Here is a 26115-nt window from a genome sequence, read left to right as displayed (position 1 = left end):
GACAGCAGTAACTTTACACTTCTTCAGACTTAAAACTAATCTGTTCAGACTGCACTTTGACCCATAATATACAACCGAAACAAACAAATAAATCCCTTCTTTTTCTTATTGTCTCTGAATGTAGCACTTGTGTAGATCAGCATATTTAATGTATGATTTATATGTACTTGCATGATTCTTGCACTTTTCATTCTGCTGCCATGGCGATCATTTCTTTGTCATGCACATGTATACATGTTAAAGTTGATTAGAAACCCGGTTAAGTGTATATTTGGCCAAGAAATCAGACAGATCAGAATTTGGACAGAGCCAGTCTATTGTAGCTGTCTCCTCGTGCTTCCAGTATATGCTAAGCTAAGCTAAGCTAATCACCCCCTGGATGTAGCTTCATATTCAATATTGAACTATTCCTTTAAAAAATCTGATTCCTGCAGACTGCAGCTTAACTGCATGTGAGCACACTGACCCTCGTAATGCTACACATCTGATTACACCACGGGGAGGTGGAAACACATACTGACAACATCACATAAAGCAGCAGACAAAACATGCGTTATTGTGTGTTAACAATAAAAGGCAAAATTACCATTACCAAATCATACTACAGTTACAGTTAGATAAGACTTGATCTGTTGATGCTGTTCCTATAAGGTTCTCTAGCTCTATAAACTAGAGCTCTATAAAGCTGATTTGGTCTTTGTCTGGAAGCGTCTGATTCGGAAAGGTGACAGGTCATAGGAGGACACTTCTCCCAGGCTGAGTTCACACAGGAGCTTGCCAATGATTGGTCCAAACTTGAAGCCGTGACCTGGAGAAGAGAAGTCATTACAATGAGCAAAGTACGTATGTAGATCATTAAAGCATGTTGGATGAAACAACATCCTGATGTGAGCAAATTCATGCCCTGCACCTTGTAGTTAGCCTATAAATAGGCTTTATCTGAGTCAGGCGATGGGTTCAAGCCCCACATGAGAGAATACATAAAAGAAGAGGAAAGTTGTTGCGATGCCTGTCACTGAGCATCTATTCACTTTAGTGAACTGGAACCAAATGCTAAATTAAAGGAGATTTGTTGTTTCTCTGTGTAAAGGCTTCATGTGCTCAAGCCCAGGAGTGAGATGAGAGTGTGTGTGTTTTCAAAATGCAGCAGTCTGATTGTGCGTGTTGCTAAGGTCTGACAGGCAAATTGTGAATGTCAACAGGGCTTGAGGAATGCAGCACATTGCCATCTGACAAAGGTCTCGGAGCTCCTGTGGATTCTGCCTGGCTTTGAAGTCATAAAAGCTTGGCTCTGACAGTTTGGCCACGTGAATTTTCATCTCGCCAGAGAAGGAGAATGGAAAACCTCAATAGATGGCCAAGCCCACAGGGTGACTTTGTAGCCATGGCAACCCCCCAGAACTTGCTTTAAAGCACTTGTGTCGGCCTTTGATGACAAATGCACGTAGTGAAGGAGGGGGAGGAAGGCAACACATTTTTTTCTGTATTAGTGAGAGACCTGTGAACCTCTCCAATATGCCTCTGAGCGTCTTTGCTGCTGCCGGAGTACGGTACAAAGAGTTCAGAGAATAATTAACACTGACTAATAAACAGAATAAGCAGAGCCTATCGTTGTTCTCTGGAGACACTCAGCTGACACTCTGGGAAACATACATTTTCTAAATGTTCACTGGCTGACCGTCGGGAGGTGAGAGGTGCGCTCGCCGGGCCATGCAGTTTGTGAACAGTACAATGATACACAACAACGAGATGAAATGAAGGATCACGTCATGATGGGGAATGGGTATTGTTAGTTGGGTCACCATATCTGCTCATTTTCTAATAAATAATACTACACAATGAAATTATGATTGAGGGGAAAAGGCCAGAGGTGTGTCAAACAGCATAGTAATGAGTGTGAAAACTATTTATTTGTTCATCTACTAAGAGAGTTGATCGGGCTGACGTACCACCTCTACTAAATCATTCTACGGGGGAAACCCTACAAGAGTCACCATGATTATATGGTGTCTGAGAAAAAGATCTTGCCATTACCTTCTCTGAGCCTGATCATGTCCCCCATCCTTTTTTTCCAAAGTGAAAAAGGTTTATTCTGTTGTGTCACCCTCACCCATCGTTCATACCACATTCATAAGCGAGGTAGAGCATAACTCTAGATAGATACTGCGCCCTGCATGGAACAGAATGGCCTTACTTTGCTCAATGTTGCATTTGGTGTGAAACCAGGGCTGTCAAACATTTTTTAGCTTCACTACTTGATGGCTGACTTTATCCCAGCAAGCTCCTTTGAAAGCAAAGAATATTGAGCAGGATATTAATTACAGACATAATTAGGTAAAGGACTCGACTCCATGAAGAGATAGAAAAGTGCCAGGAGACAATGGAAGTAATTGTAGCAGAGGAGAGGTGGAGCCCAGCCGGCCTTCTGGGTGCCTCTGCCATGTTAATCAGAGAGGAACATGAGAGTAGACCCAAAGCACAGGAGCTTTCACCTCTCACAAAGGACAAGAACATCTCATTAAAAGTTAAGGATCTATGTCCATAGAATACATGGGAGGTTTGGATATCTTCTTTTACACTGTATTTTATTGCTAATGTCTTTAAAACAATGTAGCTTGAATCCAGTCCACTATTCAATTCATAAAATGATTTGCATTTTTGGCATTGTCTTTATTTAACTTTCATCAACACTGAAAGCTTGTAAGTAAATGTTGATGGTGGAGTATATTTAAAAAAAAATGGGAAAATGAAAAGAAACATTATTTTAAAACTAGGAGAAATTACCTATAAAAGACACTGGATACCACAACTAGTTCTTTCTGAGGCATGTGGGGGCTCTAGCTGGCTACTTAGGGGCCAGAGCCCCAGGGGCCTCACAAACAGGAAAATTACAAATGTGAAATCCTCTTTTTTTTCTAAAAGGATCAGTGTACTGTAAACAAATACTATTCCGGAACAGCCTGACATTGAGGATAATATCAGTTTCATCTCTGTGCAGTTAGTACAGAGGGCAGTGACAGTTCTGGTCTAGCGTAGCAAAAACTGAAACAATATGTATTCCAGTTACTTCACAGCTTTCTAATTTGAAATGTTTATCAGTGTATGAGTCAGATGGTTCAGAGCTTTGGCTTCTGAAACATCACTGCCTGGATTTTATATTTCTGTTAGCAGACATGTTGAATAAAAAAGAAAGGGCAAAGTGTAAATGGGACAGTTTTGTGCAAAGCTGGGAATATCTCACATGATGAAACTGACATCTCATTTGACGCTGATTTGGCCGCTCAGCACCATCATCAGCAGTTGCAGCTGCAGCAGTGTCTGTGACACACAGTGCATGGAAGTTTATTTTAAAACCCTAAGTGTGTGATTGCCACAATGTTACTCCTTCTCTGAGTCTCAACTCAGTCAAATTTCAACACACACTTTTAATTCAGTATGAAATTCACTGAGGATTTCCTAGAATTATTATTCACTAATCAATCCGTCGTAAATAAATGTCCATGTACAACTAGAAATAATAGAAAAAAGAGGTTACTTATAAGATTAGCTGAGAACACTGTCGGACCTGCCTTTGTTGTTAAAGTTGTTAAAGGTTATTAAGTTAATGTTACTTTGCTTGGGCCTGTTTGTCCTGTCTGCTGTCTGAAACAGAGAGGGACAAGTGTTTGTGTAATACTTGCTATTGAGTTGGTGTTTATTTCAAGGTTTTGTCATTTCACTGACAGGTCAGCTGAAATGCTCATCATTATGATTTCCCTTTGTTTCTTCAAAGATGGTATTAAGCCACAATTTAGTGGTACTTTGGTGCAGAAAACGGCTAAGCCAATTTTGTCAGGGATAAGGTCGCTTTTTGTTCATTTGTACCTATTTGGTAATGTTTGTCTCCAAGTAAAATACATATAGTATAGAGTATATATACTCACTACGCTGCTGCTCTGACTTTAACAAAAATATAGATGTTATTTACAAATTATTTCCAATTGTTACATTGGTACATTACACTGTTCTTCTGACTTGCTAACACAGCACAACCACAAACAACAACAAAGAAGCAATAGGTAGTGAATGAAAGAGTATGTGTGTTAAAAAGAGAAAGTGAGAGCAGCAGAGAGGTGAGGGAGTGTTTGTGTTTGTATTTGTATTAGGGAGTTTGTACTAACAGTGAACAGCATCTACAGCAAATCAAAAAGGGAGCAGATTAGGAAACATGTGTTAAAATGTCAAGGTTCAAGTAAATGTATTGTCATTGTACAACACAACTGTCATGATCGGGATTTTTGTATATCCTGTTTTATTTTGAAGTGTTCACTCCCCCTTATGTCATGTCTAGTTTAGTCTAGTGTGTTTTAGTTTCTCTCCCCAGCTGTGTCTCGTTCCCCTCGTTTAGTGTCTGTGTATATGTTCCTTGTCAGATCGTCATCTAAGTGTCACCCTTGCAGATGTCTCCTCGTGCTTCCCGTGTCATCCTGGTTTGTCTTTTCGGTTTACTTTTTACCTTTTGTATTTTTGTTATTTTGTAAGCTTTTTGGACTAAAGCATTTCAGTCCTCACCTTTCCCCCACCGTGACAACAACAAGTTAAAGTTTTGCTACAAAAAGCCAGAAAACAATTTTTTGGTGGAGTTTGGAGGAAGGATAAAATATAATCTGTTTCAAATAAAAGGTCTGCTTCTCTATATTTCACTTTCTTCTTAGACTGCCGTCTTGTTTTGACCACAGTGGTCACAAACGTGAACCTCTGGATCTTTTCAAATCTGGGCTCCTATCACAGTGTTTCCGTTATCTGGTAAGTGACGATTTTAAACCGGTAAAAGTCCAATGAAGTTGAATGGTATCAAAATAGGTTAAAATAAAATATCCACATATCCTTCTGTTTATTTCTTCATTTTTTTTAATGAAAGTGCAGCTGATGTTGATGTGCTCGTCAGCGTGTGCCTCCCTTAATGTGCAGCAAGCAGGAGAGCATTTGTTTTTTTCACCACAGTGAAAATGCTGTTTTGAAAGGCCGACAATTATGATTTTAAAATGAGTGTCATAAGATAAAAACATGTGAATTTTGGAATTGAATTGGAATTTGAACCTTTTTTTAATAAACGTTGACTTTTGGACTCGCTCTGGAGGTATTAGAAATGTTTGGATCACACGAGTGAGAAACAATCCTTCGCAGCATCTACTGGAATCTAATTCTACAAAGATATTCACTACGAAGAATGTTTGTAACCGGTACTGACAAAGTTATCTTTACTTCGCCTGTCCTCTGTTCCACTCCGTGTCACAGAAATATCGGCTTTAAACACAATGGATAGATGCGGAGCATTCGAATGTTGATTTTTGAATTTGAATGTCAACGTTATGAATGAAGCTTTGAAGCTTCAAACTATTTGGTACAATGACGACGATGAGTCTGAGGTACAGTCTGAAGTTACGGAGGCTGCTGATATATAGCCTCCTATCAATTGTTCATAAGCTCAATAAACACAGGAAGTATTTGTCCGGGACACGAGGAGCAGAAACCCCGATCCACCGCTCGACACACACCTCCCTCTGTGCTGCTCGCTGAGCACTGGGCCACTTGGCTCTGTGCTCTTTTGGGGAGGAGGGAACAAGTGATGCAGATTCATTTGGCAGCTGCTGTTTTTGTGCTGGCATTCATCAGCACACATCTGGTGTACAAGGTGCCAGGTACACCCTTCTTCTGCTCTTTCACTTGTTGAGCTGTTGACATTTTTATTTCGACACCAACTCTTTGTAGTTAACACCATTGGCTCAAAGACCCAGACACTATTTTAAGACATGGCATTTTGCCTTTAACAAATGATTGTAAAGAGAAGTGCGACATGTGTCAAAGTCCTTGAGCGGATCTGAACACAGCCTGTTTCTCTCAGTTCTATGATGCTTAGATGAGCCCACCACTTTGGTCCAGACTGAAATACTCTACAACTATTGGATGGATTGCTATGAAACATTTTACTGACATTCATGGTGCACAGAGAATAAATTGCAATGATTTGTCCAATACTTTGGTTTACTACCAAAAGCCTAGAAAAATATTGTAATTTCCATCAGCCTAAGCCTTAGCAAATGTTAGCATGCTAATACACTGGCATAGTGAGCATGTTACGCACTACAAAGCCTGGGTACAGCCTCGCAGAGTTTAGTTTAACTGTACAGCTCATAATTGTTCTGGATACATTCAACATTCTCACAGCTGGAAGGCTGCTGGCCTCAGCTGTTACTAGGCTACACCTTCTACTATTAGCTAGATAAGGAACCTTACTTCCAAATAATGACAGACAAGTTTGAAGTCTACTTCCCCGAAAAATGTATAAACAGTAGTTATGTGATATCTGGCAAGTGGCTATGTTAAAAGCGGGATAATCCATCCTATCACACACACACAGCATTTTAAAGATGAGCCCTTACACACATGTCATTATTTTTTAGATGTTTAGTGATGTACCTGAGAATCCTGCTCCAAACACAATGTTGCTGTAGTCGGGGTGGCAGTCCAGCACAAAGTGACGGTCAGGCGTTAGCTGCAAAAACAACAAAACATGAAGAGCCAGCAAAGTCCAAAATAAAAATAACTCTAACCAAGCTGCCAGTTTTGGACCTTGCTTGCAAACCTGTTGGTTAAAAAAAAAGAAAGAAGTGTCCAGGTTTGGAAACGCAGAGCTGATTCTGAACAATACAGCATTTGCACATTTAGTCAAGAGCTACAGCTTCATTCTCCAGCCTCTTTACTGCTCTACGTATATGGAGACATTAATAGTGAAAATGTGTTTAACTGGATGAAAAGGTCCATTGTAGTATACATAATGACCTCTGACAAAAGACCACAACTGTAGAGACACATGCAATTTAACTCTCTGTCATCTTTTAAGACTCACTGGAAATGGAACCAAACACTTGCTGTTACGTGAAGGTCTGTGTTCGATCCCCAGTCCTGCAGTCAGCATGTCGAAGTGTCCTTGGGTAAGATACTGAACCCCAAATTGCTCCCGATGGCCAACGGTGTGTGTGTGTGTGAATGTTTACTACTACTGATGAGCTGATGTGCATCTGGAGCCTCTGACTCTGTGTGAATGCTGACATGTGTTGTAAAGTGATCGCAAAGATTGGAAAAGCGCTGTATAAATGCAGTCCATTTAACATTCACACACACACATACTCACTCTCACACACACACACACACACACCCAATGGCATTGGAGAGTAACTTCAAACAGTAAATGAACTACACACAGACAGCAAATTCTTCTCTTTATATTCTCTTTATGCGACAGTTTAACTGCCCGATAATAAACTTGAACACATTATTATAAACTGTGTTGTTGATGATGCAGTCGTGTTACTGGCTGCTTCAAGAGCAAGACATAAAGAATAAAGACAACAGGAAACGTTTAAAGAGGCTCCAAGAGCTGCAATGTCCATTACAGTAAGACATGTTGGGTAGAAGCCACAACATAATGATCATTTAGCTATTGTTAGTCTAAGTGAATATATCAATCAGGAATTTGTTTAGGTACAAAACATCTCCTTTAGTGGTTTATAACCAAATGTATTAAACATATTTGTATATATTTAACACAGCACTTGAAGAATGATTTAAAAATCCATATTTATGTATGTGAGTGATTCGGTACTTTTTGAGGAGTCATTTTGGATAAAACTAATATTTGTATGTTGTTGGAAAATTCACAGTTGTAAATATTAGAAATGTTTAAAAAGCAAGAGCGAAGCCTTTGTAATCACTGCACGGGTGCTCCTTTCACACAAATCAAACTCCTCTACCTTCTCCACTTAAATCTCAACACTTTGATGAGCGCTCTGAACCCTGATGTGGAGCGTTGACACTGACCGTGTACATGCAGCTCTCCACCACAGCAGGTTCAGGGAGCAGGCCAGGAAAGGAGCGGGCGATGAAGCGCTGGAGGATGTCAATATCAGACCTGTCTGTCTGCTTGTCTCGCTGGTCTGGGTCTGTCTCACTGCCCATATGATAGCATATCTGCACACAGAATGACATCATCAATATGATTATAGCATGAAACACCAAAAAGCTTGTCAACCCAGCACCGGTAGGCCAACTTTGTTCATAGTATAACACCATCCTACTCTTACTGTATTCTGTAAGGTATATATTGGTATTTATTGCATTTCTATATTTTTATGCATTTTAATATTTACTTATAGCATAACTTCAGTATTTATTACATTTAAATTTAGTTACACAGGTTCTTTGTGTCATTTCTGCCTTGATGTTTACTGCCACCAGCAGCATCATTTAAATGACAATAACTCCAAACAGACACAGTCTTGAACTCCTTCCGCAGCCTGTCTACGATTACCATATCATGTTGCAGGGAAGCAGAGTAACAGACTCTTTAACAGCCGTAAGTAATTCCACAAATCCATGAACTTGTATTGACACTTGTACAGCTGATGTGCAATGAGTAGCATTCTTAAAAAGAATATCATTAACGCCTGTGTAATGACAGAAGCAAAGAAGGCCATCTTGATCTCTGAGCTGCGGGTGGAAAGCAACACAACTCTCTGTATGTTTATCATGAAGCAGGGTATAATCAGTAAGAGCTTGGAAACAGTTCATGCGTTATTAAACTACTGTAGAATTAACTACAAAAATGTCATTTGGGCCGCCACAGGGGGAAGTAAGTTTTACACACATAATGGTTTTTTTAAGAGAAAAATAACTGATGGATATACTCATTTATACACAAATTGTGATGCAGATGTAAACAAATAAACTGACAGGTGTTGTAATCTAAGTGAATAATGTTTCTCATGTGGTTAAAGGTTTGGCTCAATAGCATATCTCCTTTTGGTCCGCTACAGTACATAGTCACATCAATGATGCTTCCTCCCCAACGCGTAATGTCCACTTGCAATGCTTCTTCTCAACTTGTGCAGGGGAGTAGCCAGAACACAAATCAATACATGCAGACACATGGTATACATACAGTATATGCCGACTCCAAGTGAAAGATATACATACATATAAAAGTACAAAATAAAAATACAAAGCAAATTCCTTAAAGTGTGCAAAAAGACAGCTATTAAAGAAACTAATGAGTGAGTTGCCCCCCTGCCCAGAATCTCCACCTGTGCAAAAGTGCACACTAAATCTAATGCAGGTCTTCAGTCGGACGGATCACTCTTTCAAAGTACATATGTGAGACAGAATACCAATGTTTTGTTCATGCAGTGCTGAATGAATTTAGATATTCATCAGGTAATGTTTCATGTAAAGTAATAAGGCAGGAAATGATATGTTTCACATGTGCATATAACTTATTTAGGCTCATATTAAAAGGGAGGAGTGACTGTCATTCACACATTCCAAACCTCCAAAGCTGCTGCTATGTGCTGCTCCTGTCAGCCAAGTCTGACACATACAGAAGCACCCAGAGACCAGAGGCACAGCAAGGAGGCTGAGGAATTAAATGAGCTGCAGTTTTATTTTTTGCTACAGGGTTTTTCTGTCAGGTCCATGCAGTAAAAACAAAACAAAAACAAACAATAAAAAACTAATTTCACATTTTTTCCTTTTTTCAAATGACGTTAAATGGTCCAAACATTGGACATCCAGTAACTCTGGTGACTGTCTCAGTGAATAATGTGATGTGGCATCACCATCTGTCCAGCCTCTCTTCTATGCATGTGGTCTGCTAGTAGGCTGTGAGCTCCTGCTGGCCTGCCATAATGCCCAAAATAGAGATGTGCTATCAGATGACATCAAACCCAGCACAACCCCCACAACTAATCGCATGTTGAGGTAGGACAAATCACCTTTTACAGTTGACTTTGCAGCAGGGTTTTTATTTTAAAGTGTACCACAATTGTATCACTGTGGCAATGATATTCTCGTAAAGCAAAGTTCCAGACAAATTTAGTTGCATACAAAGCAGTTTATAGTGAATGGATTTCAGGGCTTCCCCCATAGATTTTAGGCTCACCGCCTTGTTGGCTTTTTCGACACTGATTAACAGAAAAAGATCCAAAGGGAGGTCAGATCTAAATGAATTACAAATAATAAATACAAAAGGCTTTCCAGTCCTGAAGGAAACTCGTATGCAGTCTGCTAGAGACATGCTACTTGAGAGAAGATTTATTTTCCAGCAGGGCAATAAACCCAAGTTACACAGGAATGTCTTAAAACAACAATATTAATGTCCTGGAGTGGCAGAGTGAGAGTTAATCTCAATCCAATCCTATATTTGCGGCTGGACTGGAAAAAGGCTGTTCAAACCCTGAACAACCTGCCAGAGCTTGAACAGCGCTGTAAAGAAGAATGGGGAAACATTGCACAAAGCTGACAGAGACCTATCTACATAGACTCAAGGATGTCATTTCTGCCAACAGTGCATCTACTTTGTACCGACATGGAGGGGGTGAATATTTAGTATTTCATATTTGTAAATAATTTTAGATCACTTCACAGAAAAAAATGAAGATATGTGAGAAGAGCCACTGTCACGGGGAGTGTAAGGACCCAAATGCAACACACAGGAAACAGGAATTGTAGACACACAGGTTTATTTACCAGAACAGGCAGATACAGGAAATGCCGGGACACATGCAGAGACCTAATCCAAAGTGATAATTTCACACAGCAGAGGGTCTCACTCAGACATAAGTAACCCAGGGTCGGAGATAAGAAAGACGAACTCGAGGTCGGTGACAGAAGCCTGGTGGGTAGTGATGTGTCCTTCCGTGTTGAGGCTTCGAAGCGTGTGTCGAGTAATCGTGGAAGATTTTTGTGAAGCGCGTATCGATGCTTGTGTTGATGACGTATGTGATCACGTTCGATTTGGCGGGTTTGACGTGCGATTCGAAATATAAGCGGGAACGAACCGCAATTGAGCCCCCTCATAATCAAGATGATTGTGGGTTGTTGTCGTATGCGTTGTTGCTGTTGAGTTGTTGGTATTGCGTTTGTATTGGATCATTATGGAGCCAGCCAACTAGCGAAACAATTGTTATGCACACCAGCATCATCTTCCCTGTGAGCAAGTAAATAAAGCAAATCTAAATCTGTTGAAAGAATAATGTACGTCCTATATTGTAAAGACCAGCCCTGGTGGCGCAGCTCGTAGAGCAGGCGACCCACTTTCAAAGGCTTACCGCAGTGACCAGGGGTTCTAAACCGACCAGTGGCCATTTGTTCCATGTCATTCCCCTTCATCCAATCTTAAACTGTACTATTATTTGAGGTGTAAAAAGCCCCATTCTTTTCCCCCAGCACTCTCTTCTCAATAACACGTACACACAGTCATCAATCTTTATTTTTTAAATAGAACATGATATTCATACATCTTAGATGTGTGAGTCAAAGAATTTTCAAGGCAAAGATACTTTAAATCCACTGCAGCCTTGCACTTCGCCAAAAGCTTCGAGTAATGAACCCATTTTAAAGCTTAATTTTCCCATCACTACTTCACACACCTAAGCCATGCCATTATAATCACTCTGCCGGTTTTACATTTATTGTCCACTTGATGGCGCAGTAGAGCAAATGAAGCACCATGAAGCTTCGGCCAATGAGTGAACCAATTGGATGGAAAGCTTCAATGCTTCATGAAGCTTCATCTCGCAATCACTACTGGTGGGTATTCCGGGGATTCGACGAGGTGGGTAGGTCGGAGACAGGCAGGGTCGGTAACAGGAAATCAGTCCGGGGGTAATCACTGGAAAGTCTGACATACGTAGAGAACAATCTGGGAGTGACTGGGAGAGGCTTAAATACGGGCTTGATTGTGAATTGGCAGCAGCCTGAGCCCAAGGTGAGGCGATGAGGTGGGAGTGGCTGGCTGGTGAGGTGAGGAGGCGGCGGGGTGTGGAAAAGTACTGGGCTGAGGTAGGAAGTAATGGGGCAGACTGTGACAGCCACAGCCTGCAAACTAACATATCATATGATTTTGCAGAAACTACTTACCACCATTGTCATGTACCACCATTTCTGCCAATTGGTTTGGCCCTGGATGTGTGTGGTGGAGGAGGAGGCCTGTTTTTTTACCAAACAAACAATTTGTCTGACGCTCCGTGGACTTTGGTGAGTTCAACACCTTTGAGGCTCAGGATTGGATTGGCTAACCCTTTTAACTCTGTTGATTTACTGCTCCCCTAGCCCTAAATAATGGCTTTCTAATATGGAGCTTTTTTACTATCTTTATTCAAGAGCATATTTTTCAATTTGAGAGCATGCCTGCTTGATTTCACGTTCAGATTTTGTAATGCTTTCCCCCAAAACCATGCCCTCATACTCAAATAGCCCGGCTTGTGCTTAGATTTGCTCTGCTTTTGCTCAAACATGTTTACAAGAAGCGATATACATCCGTTGCTTACAAGAAGCGATATACATCCGTTGCTTACAAGAAGCGACATACATCCGTTGCTTACAAGAAGCGATATACTTCCGTTGCTTACAAGAAGCAATATATCAGAGTGTAAGCAACAATATATCCGAGTGTAAGCAACAATATATCAGAGTTAAGCACCACTCAGTCTTTGAAGTTAATGCAACATGTATCAAAGCCCACCAACAATCATGATCATACGCTTGATTTGGTTTTTACTTCTGAACCATAATCCTCTATGCATTGTTGACTTTTTCGTGTCTGGCTACAAGTGTATTATTATTTTTGATACTGTCTTCAATAATGACACCCATTCCATCAAACGCTCGACCTGTTCTCACACTGTCAACAGGCACTCTGCTGACAACTTTGCCTCTGTCTTTGCAGACCTTAGCAAGGATATGGCTTTCCCTTCCCAGACCAATGACTTAGTCTGCTGCTTTAATAACCTCGGTTCGTAAACTCTAGATCAGGCCCATTCAACTAGCGGCCCGCGGACTGAATATGGCCCTTCTGAACTTTTTTCAGGCAACCGCCTGCAAATCGGGCTGGCAGGTATAGCATAAATAAAAATAAGGCCTGATTCACACCAAATCCGGCGAAAACGCAGGTTCTTCCATTCCACTCCGAGCTACAGCGGCGTCCGGGAAAAAAACAAACACACTTTGTCCGCATTGGCTCAGTCAAGCTCAAGTTGCACACTAGGTTGTCAGGCCAGAGAAAGTCAATCCCTTACTTTAGCTAGGCAAGCTAACAACTGTGTCTGACTGACTGCAGGTGTGTGCGCACGTGTGCCGCCCTTTGCGAAACAGAGCAGAGGAGAGAATGTGAATGCGCAAAGCAACGCAATAAACACTGAAAAGTGCACATAAACTAGTGAAAAGTGAGGTGTGAATATAAGAAAAAAAGCATGAGTGTCTCAGGATCACCCTTACCACTTATGAGCCAGACTATGCTGAAATTGCTAAATCAAGGCAGTGTAATTGTCACGGTGAGGAAAAGGTGAGGACCCAAATGCAGTACACTGGACAAGGTTCTAACAAAAAGAGAGCTTTATTTTTATAAAAAGCTATTAAAAACACAAACCAGGAAGACACGAGGAGGCGCAGAGCACGAGGCGACACCACCACCAACAACAACAGGGGGTGACACTTAGATGGCGAACTCACAAGGAACACTGGGACAGACAGGGATATATATACACACAGACACTAAACGAGGGAACGAGACACAGCTGGGAGAGAAAGGCAAATACACAGGAGGAAACTAATGAAGGGAACGAGACACACCTGGGGAGAAAGGCAGAAAACACAAGGGCAGGAAGTAACACCAGACATGACACAAGGGGAAGGGAACATTTCAAAATAAAACAGGAAACAGAAACCAAGATCATAACAGTAATTTCTCTCACTGACTCAAACTCAACATGACAGAAGTCTGATATGTGTGGTAGTTCTATAGGAGTAATTCACCTGACTTAGGCATGTAATGCATTCTTAGTGTAAATGCAAAGACAGATCTGCTTTATGATGATTCAAACAAGCCTACTTACTGTTAAATTGTAAAAATGTATCCAAGATATGTATGTTATTGTGAGTCTAATGGCGACTGTTTTACTATGTTCTATTTGCATTTAATATTTCATTATATATATATATATATATATATATATATATATATATATATATATATATATATATATATATATATATATATATATATATATATATATATAGATATATAGATATATAGATATATAGAGATATATATAATCTCTATATCTCTCTCTATGCCTTACAGTCACTAACCCTGTGTTTTCTCACAGTTGGCGTACACATATCTGATGTCCCTGTGTCTGCTAACATTTGACAGACAGTAAGGCGCCACTTTGACAATATTGTCAGGCAATTAGCAGACGGATGTTAACAGTTGTAATTAACATGTGTGATGTCTTTGTGCCTTTTGTTCCCATTTGGTAGACAGAAATGTGTATTATCTGATCCTGCCCAAGCAACTCTACCGTATAAATGTCTTGTGTTTCTGTATACTCATGGCCAGACTTGTATCACATGCTGTTGCGGGTTATCTGTCCTTTCAGCTTAAACTGATTTAATTCTGTTAAACACATCTAACTCTTCATTAAATAACCCCAAAGCTCTATATTTGTTCCTTTCTTGCTGGAAGGTGATTCATTTTTTAATTTCCACCAGATGGACTTGTTTTCAAAGCACCTTATGTATGCTTGGAAGTGTTGAGGATATTATAAACAGGGCTACTTACTGCCCCTCCCCCTTTATCATTGTTTTCAAATGATGACTGTGAAATGTTTCTATTGTTGTTTGTGGATAAGGTTACTGAGATAAGGTCTAAAATATTGCCTTTCTGTACCTCTGGGGTCAACTGTTCGGACAGTGTTTCTCTATTGTGCCAGTTTAGCCCATCTTCATTGGAAGAATTCATAGCCATTGTCTCCCAAATCACCCCGCCTCTAATTCTCTTGACATTGTTCCAACCTCTCTTTTGAAGATGTTTTTAGTTACGTAGGACCAATCATCATACCAGTCATACCAATCATACTCTCCATCGTGAATAGCTCTCTTAGCTCTGACTGAATGCCTGATTATTTTAAACACGCAATTATTCATCCCCTCTTAAAACCTTTAGTTTGGCTTTTTTGATGAATTTTTTTGATGAATAATTGCGTGTTTTACCATTGTTTTGCAGTAATTATAGATCTTTATCCAAACTTAGTTTTATTGCCAAGGTATTAGTAAACGTACAATATTTCATTGCCCAGGGGCAATGAAATACTGTACTGAAACTGTTCTCCATGGGTTCAAATGTATAAACCTAAAAGTTTTCTTTGATTCACATATTAACTTTGTGGCACATATAGAAAGTGTTCAGTCCTGTTTCTTCCAACAAGGAAATATTGCCAAAATCAAAGCTATCCTTTCAAGAACTGGAAAAAAAATCATTCATGTTTTTGTTTTTTCCTGTCTTGATCATTGTACTTCACTGTTTACCATCCTGAGTTGCTCTTCTAGCTCCAGACGGTCCAAAATGCAGCTTTTGACTAATACATGACATAGTTCAAACTCACACCACTGTTGGATAATCTGTATTTGTTACCCATCAAATGCAGAATTGATTTTAATATTTTTAATCAGCTATAAAACACTCCACGATCTGGACCCCAAAGGCAGTTAGCTTTAGCTAACACTGGCTAGCTGGTCATATCCTAACAAGAAAGTCTGTAGCAATAAACTGAGCATGGGTACTTTGCCTATAAATTCAACTTTTCATATACTGTAGTCTTTTTAAAGTCAAAAGCTACATAGGGTCACATTGATTATTAAGTATATAAAAAGTATTCCTACATTTGAAACATGTTGCTGTATGCTGGTTAGCTGATTTTATGGTTATAAGAGAACACATGCTTTGGTATTGTATAATAAGTCATATCATTAGAAAAGCTATTAGAAAAGTGCTCCAGTGTGTGCATGTGTCTTAATTAGAAAAAAAGTTTAGTTTGCTTCAGTGTACACACAGCACTGGTTTAGATACTAATGTTGAATGTTGATTGATAAAATCACATTAAATCACTTTAAATAATAATGAATAAATACCATTTTATATTATTACCATGAATATTTGAGGAGTCTGTACATAATCAAGAGTTTCTCTTCTGTAAAGTCCCACTCAAGGGTTCAGTTCTGTTACATACCTTAACCAGGCCGGGGTACTCGTTGGACGGGAGGCCGTAGATGTGCTCCTTAGCCTCCTCGCCCTCCGTCTGCAGGAAGCAGGGAAAGCGCTGCTTCACGTCATAAGATCCAGGAACCTTCTCTTTCCAGTAGCACACGTTGATCTTCACCACCTAGAGTAGTGAAACCAAGAAAAGCATTAGCACCAGCAAAGTCCGCACTAAACACCTGATGATTGACCAGTGTTCACTGTGCATCCATTTTGATGCACAAAACTACTCGATTGGAATTCAGAGGGTTTCACAAGGACTAGCTGCTGTGTAAACAGCCTAATACTCCAACATGTCCTTCAAAGAAAATAACTTAATATGTTGTCAGTGCTGTTTTCTGATCCCTTACCTCTATGGTTATAGTCTAGGCTATACAACCTTACAACAACAGTTAAATGTATGCTGTAATGATTCCTCTTGTTCACATTATTACCCATTAAAACATGCCTTCCTAATGGATGAACTTTAGAATATATATTTGCCCAGAATGAGGACGACAGATTTTGTCCTCCATTCCTTCCATTGGAGGTGTGAATTGAAATGATTTCCTTATGGCCAGTAAGACCTGGAAGGAATGATTACTGGAAGCAAAACCAGTTAAAAGAAAAAAAGGGAAATTATTCTTTTGGTGAGGCTTAGGCACAAAAACAACTTGGTTATAGTAAGGTAACGACTGTCATAGGAAAACAAAGCCAACATGCTTTGTTGACCCAACCTCTTCGCAATACGGTTTTGCAACCTCAACCGTGCAAGCTCTCGTATACATATTACATACATATTCACTATTAGTGCGTTATGTACACAGTGTGTAGTGTGTTGAGACGGGACCCCTATTAACTAATATATATATGTATATATATATATATGTGTGTATATATATATATATATATAATATATATGTATATATATATATATATATATATAATATATATATATATATATATATATATAATGTATGTAGATATATATATATATTATATATATATATATATATATATATATATATATATATATAATGTATGTAGATATTTGTATATGTATGTAGATATTTGTATATATATGTATATATATGTATATGTGTATATATATATGTGTATATGTATGTATATATATGTATATGTATATATATTTATATGTATATATATATGGCACCCTAAGCCAAAGATCAATGATCGATTTTGTAATCGTATCATCTGGACACTCGGGTGAAGAGAGGGGCGGAGCTGTCGACTGATCACCATCTGGTGGTGAGTTGGATCAAGGGGTGGGGGAAGACTCTGGACAGACCTAGCAAGCCCAAACGGGTAGTGCGGGTGAACTGGGAACATCTGGAGGAAGCCCCTCAGGAGGGGGAAGCGGGGAACCATCCAAGCTGTGTACAGCAAGGGTGGGACCCTGCTGACTTTGACTGAGAAGGTTATCGGGCGGTGGAAGGAGCACTTTGAGGAACTTCTGAATCCGACTAACACGCCCTCTATGGTAGAGGCAGAGCTGGAAGCTGATGGGGGATGATCGTCAATTTCCCTGACGGAAGTCACTGAGGTAGTCAAACAACTCCACAGTGGCAAAGCCGCAGGGGTTGATGAGATCCGACCAGAAATGCTGAAGGCTTTGAGTGTTGAGGGGCTGTCTTGGTTGACACGCCTCGTCAACATTGCGTGGAAGTCTGGGACAGTGCCTAAGGGGTGGCAGACCGGGGTGTTGGATCCCCTATTTAAAAAGGGGGACCAGAGAGTGTGTGCCACCTACAGGGGTATCACACTTCTCAGCCTCCCTGGTAAAGTCTACTCCAAGGTACTGGAAAGGAGTGTTCAGCCGGTAGTCGAACCTCTGATTGAAGAGAAACAATGTGGATTCCGTCCTGGTCGTGAAACAACGGACCAACTGTTCACTCTCGCTAGGATCCTGGAGGGGGCCTGGGAGTACGCCCATCCGGTCTACATGTGTTTTGTGGATCTGGAGAAGGCGTATGACCGGGTCCCCCGGGTGATACTGTGGGAGGTGCTGCGGGAGTATGGGGTGAGAGGGTCACTTCTGAGGGCCATCCAATCCCTGTACGCCCAAAACGAGAGTTGTGTCCGGATACTCGGCAGTAAGTCGGACTCGTTCCCAGTGAATGTTGGCCTCCGCCAGGGCTGCACTTTATCACCAATCCTGTTTGTGATTTTCATGGACAGGATATCGAGGCGTAGTCGTGGAGGAGAGGGGTTATAGTTCGGTGGCCTGAGGATCTCATCGCTGCTCTTTGCAGATTATGTGGTCCTTATGGCATCATCGGTCTGTGACCTTCAACAGTCACTGGATCGGTTCGCAGCCGAGTGTGAAGCGGTTGGGATGAGGATCAGCACCTCAAAATCTAAGGCCATGGCTCTCAGCAGGAAACCGGTGGATTGCCTACTCCGGGTAGGGAATGAGCCCTTACCCCAAGTGAAGGAGTTCAAGTACCTCTTCCCTTAGAGATAGGGTGAGAAGCTCAGCCATCCGGGAGACACTCGGAGTAGAGCCGCCGCTCTTTTACGTTGAAAGGAGCCAGTTGAGGTGGTTCGGGCATCTAGTAAGGATGCTACCTGGGCGCCTCCCCAGGTAGGTGTTCCAGGCAAGTCCAGCTGGGAGGAGACCTCGGGAAAGACCCAGGACTCGGTGGAGAGATTATATCTCCTCACTGGCCTGGGAACGCCTCGGGATCCCCCAGTCGGAGCTGGAGGATGTGGCCCGGAGAAGGGAAGATTGGGGTTCCTTACTGGAGTTGTTGCCCCTGCGACCCGACCCCGAATAGGCGGTAGACGATGGATGGATGGATGGATGGATTTTGCACCCAAATGCCACTTGAGAAAGCTGCACGCAGCAATACAGCAAGCCAAGCAATAAGCCCCTTCCGAACATGACCTGCACTCGTTTGCTGTGGGAAGAACAGCCTCTCCTCTCCTCTGTCACTACAGTAAAGTCACATTTGAAGTGTAATTACCCCAGCAAGCAAGTGCTCTGTGTGCTCTGCTAAAAACATAGGTTTCACTCTCCTTATTGACTGAAGTTTCGCACATTAGGGAAATATTCTTATGGATGCAATCTAATTACTTCTATCCTAAATATGATTTAAAAAGCACAGAGGTGACTTAAGGCTTTACTATTGAATATGTTGGTGGAGATGGCCTAGTGGTGTAGTGGTACAGCTTCCAAATATAACACCAGATGGTTGTGAGTTCAATACCAGGGCTGCCACCATTGTGCCCCTGAGCAAGGTACTTAACCCTGAGCTGCTCCAGGGAGACTGTCCCTATAGTTAGTTCACTGTAAGTCGCTCTGGATAAGAGCGTCTGCCAAATGACATGTCATGTAATGTTAAGGTCAGACCATACCACCTAGGGCTGCTTTACATATACCACATAATATTTTCTGACTGCCACTTCTGTCTATTTGGATTTTCCATCCAACCAAATAGACACATTTTGGATTTTTACAAAGAACTGTGGAATTTGAATAACAGCCATATTTATATGCTTTTGTCTTGCAAACAAAATATTTCAAGATGTATAAAAAAATTCAACTAACATGCTAAATCAAATTAAAGGCTTCCACCCAGACATGAATAAAAATAACCTGCTGAGCCAATGAGTAGATGTAAAAACAATTATAATAATAAATAAAAACTATTGACTGCTATTTCACTCATGTTTCTTTTTGGCAGAACCATACCAGTTATGCTTAAAACATAAAAGTTGTCCTTAGGGTGGTGTTACATGAACAAGAAGACAAATAACATCAACACTTGATCTCAACATATAGCATTAATGTGCTGTAGATTTAATGCAAATCTGCTTATTCCTTTTCAGATTTGTGTGTTCAAACAGATGGCACTAGAAGAAAGGTCACAAGGACAGCAAAACCATGAATGACCATAAATATCCACATCAAATTAGATGGAAATGTGATCCTAAGTTTTCCAGATGCCTTTTCATTGGTAAGAGTGTTGTTCACGTGGAGTTTTTGGCCTGATGGTGGCGCTAGAGAAGAGATCAGGGGGTCATTACAATCACTAGGAATTGTCCTCTGAGGTATTTGAACGTTCATCCAAAATATCAGATATGATAGATCTATTTTTATTAAATATATATGTATTATAACTGATCAAAAATCCCTACACACTGTACACACTGGCACAACATTAGCAGCTTGCAATAAAAGCCCATAAAATTAAACAACCCTCCATAACACTTACTCCATTCTCCTCATCACTTTTTCTGTTTAATACAATTACAAAAGTAGCTCCGCAGCGGTGAAGTGAAAATTGGGATTTAATGAAATGTACACATGGTTGTACAAATGACGTCCATCTGAGGGTGGTTAAAATAAGGACACATTGTTCAGGAGCTTTCAATGTAATGAACTAACCGGCTGTGCACTCACTCCCAGGGACCATCAAAATTCAGACAGAAGTGCTTTGGCGAGTCAACGAGCTCAGAGCCTGTGCTTTCTACCAGTTCACTCAGGCATGGCATTCCCCAGGCCCCCCAGCCTGCTGCTAGCCTGAATAATGCAATTCCAATATCAACTCCAATTCTCCACTCCAACAGCTGTCTGCTTGTTTTCCCATCACCTTCTCTTTTCAGGCTGTGTGGCATATTGCAAGATGGGAAATACTGCCTTGCTGACTAAGGCCTCTGAGCTGTTTAAATATCGAGGAGTAATGCTTTTGTTTCTGTGGCATGTTCGGGTGGGCATTTAGGTGAGGGAGGGCAGGTTCCCAGGGGTGAAAACTGGATAGGAGAAGAACAAGTTGAAGATAATTACATACAAAGTCTAATGATTCTACTGGTTATCTACAGCTTAATGTATGAATGATGCACACACAAAGAAATGTGTACTCCTTTTAAAAGGGTGTTTATAGCACCTCACACATGCAACATAGAGCACACGTACACATGGCTTTCCAGAGTCAGTCAATGTAGAAATTAAAAGTATGTGAGCGATGGAATATTGGTTTAGGGTTGTTAGACAATTTGACTGAATGTGTATACTTTTTTGCAGTTATACAAGAATCTTTGAATTCAAATTTGACTAAATGATGCCTTTATATTATGTAAAGTCTGCTATATACTAATCTATGTTTGATCACCTTTGTTATGATATTACTACCAATGCTGGTGCATGTACATGTGATCAATTATGAAATGAGTGTTATAAATGGCCACAAGCTTGCATAATGGTTATGCGTAATAATGAAATACTTTTGGGACGGCCCAATAGGTCATGTACTAAAGAAAGCCTTACCACGGCGGCCCGGGTTTGAATTCAGCCTGCGGCATGTCGTCCCGATTCCAGTGTACTCTTTAGCTGTACTCATTTATTTTAATAACAAAAATGAGTATTTTGACATGTTGGAGAACTGTCACCTGTTCTTTCCACTGATAGGTCCAAATACTGGTGGATGGGACTGGTGGATGGGACAGTTTGATAAACTGAACAAAATGCAGTAAAATCATCACACAGTGTAGTGCAGGGGTCGGGAACCTATGGCTCTTTCGATGACACAATATGGCTAGCAGACAATTTTGAGCTGACATTTTTAGTAATCAAGTAATAAATAATTATACTGTCTCATTTTAAAGTAAAACTTTTAGCAGCGGATCTTTTATTTTTTAGCTCTCCCCTCTCCTTTTCTCCGCCCTGTTTCTGACTGTAGGTGTGTTCTCACATGTGTGTGTCGGCAGTGAAATTTCTGAGCTGCAAAGTTGGCAAATGCTCTCAGTTGATCAGCAGAATGCTGTCGGGAACACAGCGGTAGAGATGGTTTGTCAGTGTTTGGAAACACGCAGTGACCAAAGTTTCCTTCTGCATCAGAGTCTCCCACAGGCAGCTCGGCATCATACATGTCCGTGATCACACGGCCCTGAAGCTGGAGGTTTAACAGTGAGATGCTTCGTTATGTCGCAGTCCCGCTCACATTGTCCCAGAGATCTGTGGTGTGTTTCCCTTTGCTTTCCAAAAACTGGCAGATTTCCTCACGCAACTCGAAAAATCTATTCAGCACTTTCCCTCGACTCAGCCATCACACCGCCATGTTCAGAAAAGACTTAAATTGACTCTTATAAAGTTTCCTTTCTGTGTTATGGTGCTTATTACATGTTCCATCTCCAGAGCTTTACAACACAGCGCTTCCTGGTGTATGATGCAGTGATACACAGTCAGCTGCATCTTCTCCCGCATCCTGCCCACTAATCCGCTCTTTTCATCGCATCACAGGCGCTCCATCTGTCGTCAGTCCCGTCAGTTTGTCCCGGGGCAGTTTCATTTCTCACACATTTAGATACTTCCTCGAACATGTATTTTCCCGTGGTTGTGCCATGCATTGATCGGGTCAGTTATGATAGACATATGATATTTTCTCGCGGGCCAGATATAATTGCCTTGAGTTTGACACCCTTGCAGTAAACACAGATGTGCTCATAAATTAGATAAATAACATAAACGTTTAGTTTATTTAATAAAAGAGCACCTGTTCAATGAAACACTGATACCGCTTTTAGTACTCGGAGACGTGTTATACTTAAAAATGCACGCATAAAGTTGCATTCAATTTTATTAAATATATGGCTCTCAAGGAAATACATTTAAAAATATTTGGCTTTTATGGCTCTCCCAGCCAAAAAGGTTCCCGACCCCTGGTGTAGTGCTTAAGTGCTGAAATGCTTGAGCCCCTAGCTTTTGGTAACAGTTACATGTATATTACCCTCTTGAAAGCTAATATTGTACTAAGATAAATTTAAGCGTCTTTGAGTTTTTAGAAAAGCGCCATACAAGTAAAATTTATTATTATTAAGATTCATGCCTGTGTACACTTGATATACGGTATATGCAGCTATATGACATTCTTGCATGTGGGACACCAAGAGTTTGAATACCTCTAGTGGCAACTGTAAGCCAGTGTGGGCCAGCAGTCTATTAGCCCAGGGTCCAGCGGTGATCACCACACTCTTGGCTCGATAAACACCAGCAGAGGTCGACACTGTCACAACAGGGCCAGGCGTGATGTCTGTTACCTTCTCTGTGTCTCTTATGACCCCCCCCAACTTCTGAAACTGCCCCTGCGAAAAGAGAACGACAGAACATATGTTACTTCCCTGATATCATTTGTATTCATTACAGGTGTCGATATTGATGAACAAATGAATGATGATGCATTTACCAAACATTAAAAACATATACACTCTATTAAACTTTTTTAAGCTATAAAAATATCGTGTGGAGTATTATATATAATTTTCCACAGTTTTCCAAAGTGACAAGAAACATGCAATATTCATAGTGTTTAATTGCTGATATAGTGTCAGATAATATCAGTAAAATACATAAAACACGCTCAATCTAGTGTAGTACTTGTTATACTGGTTTTGCACATTAACAAACGTTCTGTAGTACTCTCATTCACACTATAAACCAAAGTGTTGCATTATAATTTTAAATAGTCATATTAATGAGTATTTAAAATTACAAGACTTTCTGTGTATAGGTATGTATGTTTATAAGTAACTGTATATATATAAAAAAAACATTTTTTTAGCGTGAAAGTGCTACAACTTATTTATTTCACAGTGAAATCCTGTGTTGTAAAATGTAAATGGACTGCTTTTATACAGCGCTTTTCAAATCTTTACGATCACTCAAAGCGCTTTACAACACGTCAGCATTCACCCATTCACACATTCATACAGAGTCAGAGGCTCCATACAAGGTGCACATCAGCTCGTCATTAGAGATAACCATTCACACACACTGTTGGCCATTGGAGCAATTTGGGGTTCAGTATCTTGCCCAAGGACACTTCGACACGCTGACTGCAGGGGCCAGGGATCGAACCACCAACCCTCCGACCGGTGGACAACCACTCTACCTCCATTCATAAATACATAAAATAGATCAGCAAAGGTTCCAAAAAAGGGCCAGGGCGGGGTATAATACTGACATGCTGCATCTATACAAGAGGATTTTACAGTAACCAGGTGACCACAGTACATGCACACACACTGTCTGATTGTAACATCATTTATCAAAGTCGTCTGAAAATGTATTAACTCTGAAAATCCCTTTCAAGAAACAATGTGATTTGCAGCTGCAGCTACCTGACAGTTCAGTTTCACACCACTTCTCACTTATATTTTCCCATAACTGATATTTATTTATATATCTGTTCTAAACAGATTCCAAAGCTTAGTTCAGTTTATTGACATTTTATGTTGACACTTTAGCAACACCGCTAGCATGGGAGGGCAATGTCGGTCTGTCCATAACTGTATACCAGACTAACATTTCTCAACACCATTGAGCTTTTGTGCCACAACACATGCACAGTTAAGCTAACCTGCATCACTGCAGGGACTTGAAAAGAATGTTGGGGAGTGGTCATCAAACAGACCTGAGCTGGCCCTGCATACAGCCCTGACTTTATTTTGAAAGAGAGAGAGAAAGAAGACCTTAAGAAACGTGCTACTCTGAGATAATGAAATAAGACAGATCAAATGCGACTTATATTAAGATATAATACCAAAGGCAAGAGGCTATTAAAGAGTGAAGGCATGAAAATGCACAAAGCAATAATCTACAGATCTACTACACATCTATCACTACAAGCTTTAGTTTATAATTGACTGCTGCTTCACAAGAGAGCGGCTGAACAATCTGTCCAGTCAATTGAAAATGGCACCTCAGTGAAATAACAAAGCAGTGTTTTCAGCTTGACCTGGCAGCCATGGATGAGTCTGTTCTCCTCCAGTGCCTTTTCTCAGTGCTGACAGAGTCCAGTAATGTGAATTTATTGCTGAAAGATATTCCTGGTCTGAGCTATTATTAGATTTAAACAATGGGAATGAAATATGTTCAATTATACACATCTTGGTATTTTTTAGCCCAATTCTCTAACTAGTTCTGTTGTAAATTTTGTATGGCACAGATTTCTTAAATCAAGACACGGCTTTCTGCAATCAACCGTAAAACAAACACAGAGGTCAATTTATATTTTATCAAAATATCTTCTTTGAAACGCTAATGTATCTGAAAGGGTTTTAGCACGTGAAGGATGTAGACACATGTTTACCAAGGAGAGAAAGATTCTTTAAAAATCTCAAGATACGGATTGTTTGAGGTGAACGCACTTAGAAGACCTCCATGATTAGTCTTGATTAGACTTCAATCACAGTAATGCATGAAGTCATGCAGGCCATAAAAAAAAACTATAGCTTATAACAAGTCGAAGTCAGTTATGACTTTGTACTCGCCAAATATTGGCTGAAATTTCAAAACACAGCAATATTACTAAAAAAAGGTCTTACAGGACGAGAAACATAAGCAGTCAGACGATGAAGCTGGAAGTTAATCTCAATCATTTGCACGTAAAACTTGTTGTGAACTAACCTGAAATGTCAATGTTAATCCCTGCTTTTGGCTTTTTTTCCATTCGCCTACGTTTTCCAAATATTTTTGGCTAACCTGGGACACAGAAACCTTTGAAACTCATGAGGACAAGCCCTGGGTGGTCCACATCATGTCCAAAGTGGACCTCATGATTGGCTTTGACTCATCAGGTTCTGAAGGTAACATGCGTCATGCTGTATCAGTAGTATCTGTGCTGTACCTGTACAGTCTTGAGTGCACGGTCAGCATACAGAACTCCAGCAGTTATGTCCACCAGCGCTCCATCTCCCTCCGCCAGGTTGACATGGGGGATGTGCTGCCTGAAGTTGTCACGGTTGAGAATCACTGTAGGAACCTTGTTTCTCTGCAGGGTGTTCTTAAACAGCTGGTAACTCTGACTGTACTCGGGTCCCATCACCAGGAGTCCTGTCTGTCTGAGAGGGCAGATAGATGAAGATCTTGGTAAGAAATGGTCGAGACATATGGAAGCCTTTATAAATGACTAATGGTGTCATACTAACGTTAGAGGAAAATGTAAGTCCAGAGGAAAAACTAGTATTATTACAACAGTCAAACA

At 40.5% G+C, this 26115-nt stretch overlaps 1 protein-coding gene and 1 long non-coding RNA gene across 2 annotated transcripts in view; one reads left to right on the top strand and one right to left on the bottom strand.

Annotated features, from left to right (window-relative positions):
* Positions 1 to 261: 261 nt before the first annotated feature.
* pipox (pipecolic acid oxidase) overlaps positions 262 to 26115 on the bottom strand; it is a 30639-nt gene continuing 4785 nt past the window's right edge. Inside the window, exons 3-8 of the mRNA XM_029446588.1 lie at positions 25759 to 25972; positions 23033 to 23215; positions 16104 to 16256; positions 7861 to 8010; positions 6460 to 6535; positions 262 to 808 (exon numbers count right to left, since the gene is read on the bottom strand). Of these exons, the coding sequence (XP_029302448.1) occupies positions 678 to 808; positions 6460 to 6535; positions 7861 to 8010; positions 16104 to 16256; positions 23033 to 23215; positions 25759 to 25972 (907 nt within the window). The 3' untranslated portion in view covers positions 262 to 677. The remainder of the gene's footprint in view (positions 809 to 6459; positions 6536 to 7860; positions 8011 to 16103; positions 16257 to 23032; positions 23216 to 25758; positions 25973 to 26115) is intronic.
* On the top strand, positions 11803 to 14289 carry LOC115017877 (uncharacterized). The gene is made up of 3 exons (XR_003833284.1): positions 11803 to 11838; positions 11945 to 12072; positions 14202 to 14289. It is a non-coding gene; the product is annotated as an uncharacterized LOC115017877 (long non-coding RNA).

Source organism: Cottoperca gobio, chromosome 13, assembly GCF_900634415.1.
Source record: "Cottoperca gobio chromosome 13, fCotGob3.1, whole genome shotgun sequence".
Lineage (NCBI taxonomy): Eukaryota > Metazoa > Chordata > Actinopteri > Perciformes > Bovichtidae > Cottoperca > Cottoperca gobio.
The sequence above is the reverse complement of the archived record's forward strand: the minus strand, read 5'-3'. Positions and strand labels throughout refer to the sequence as shown.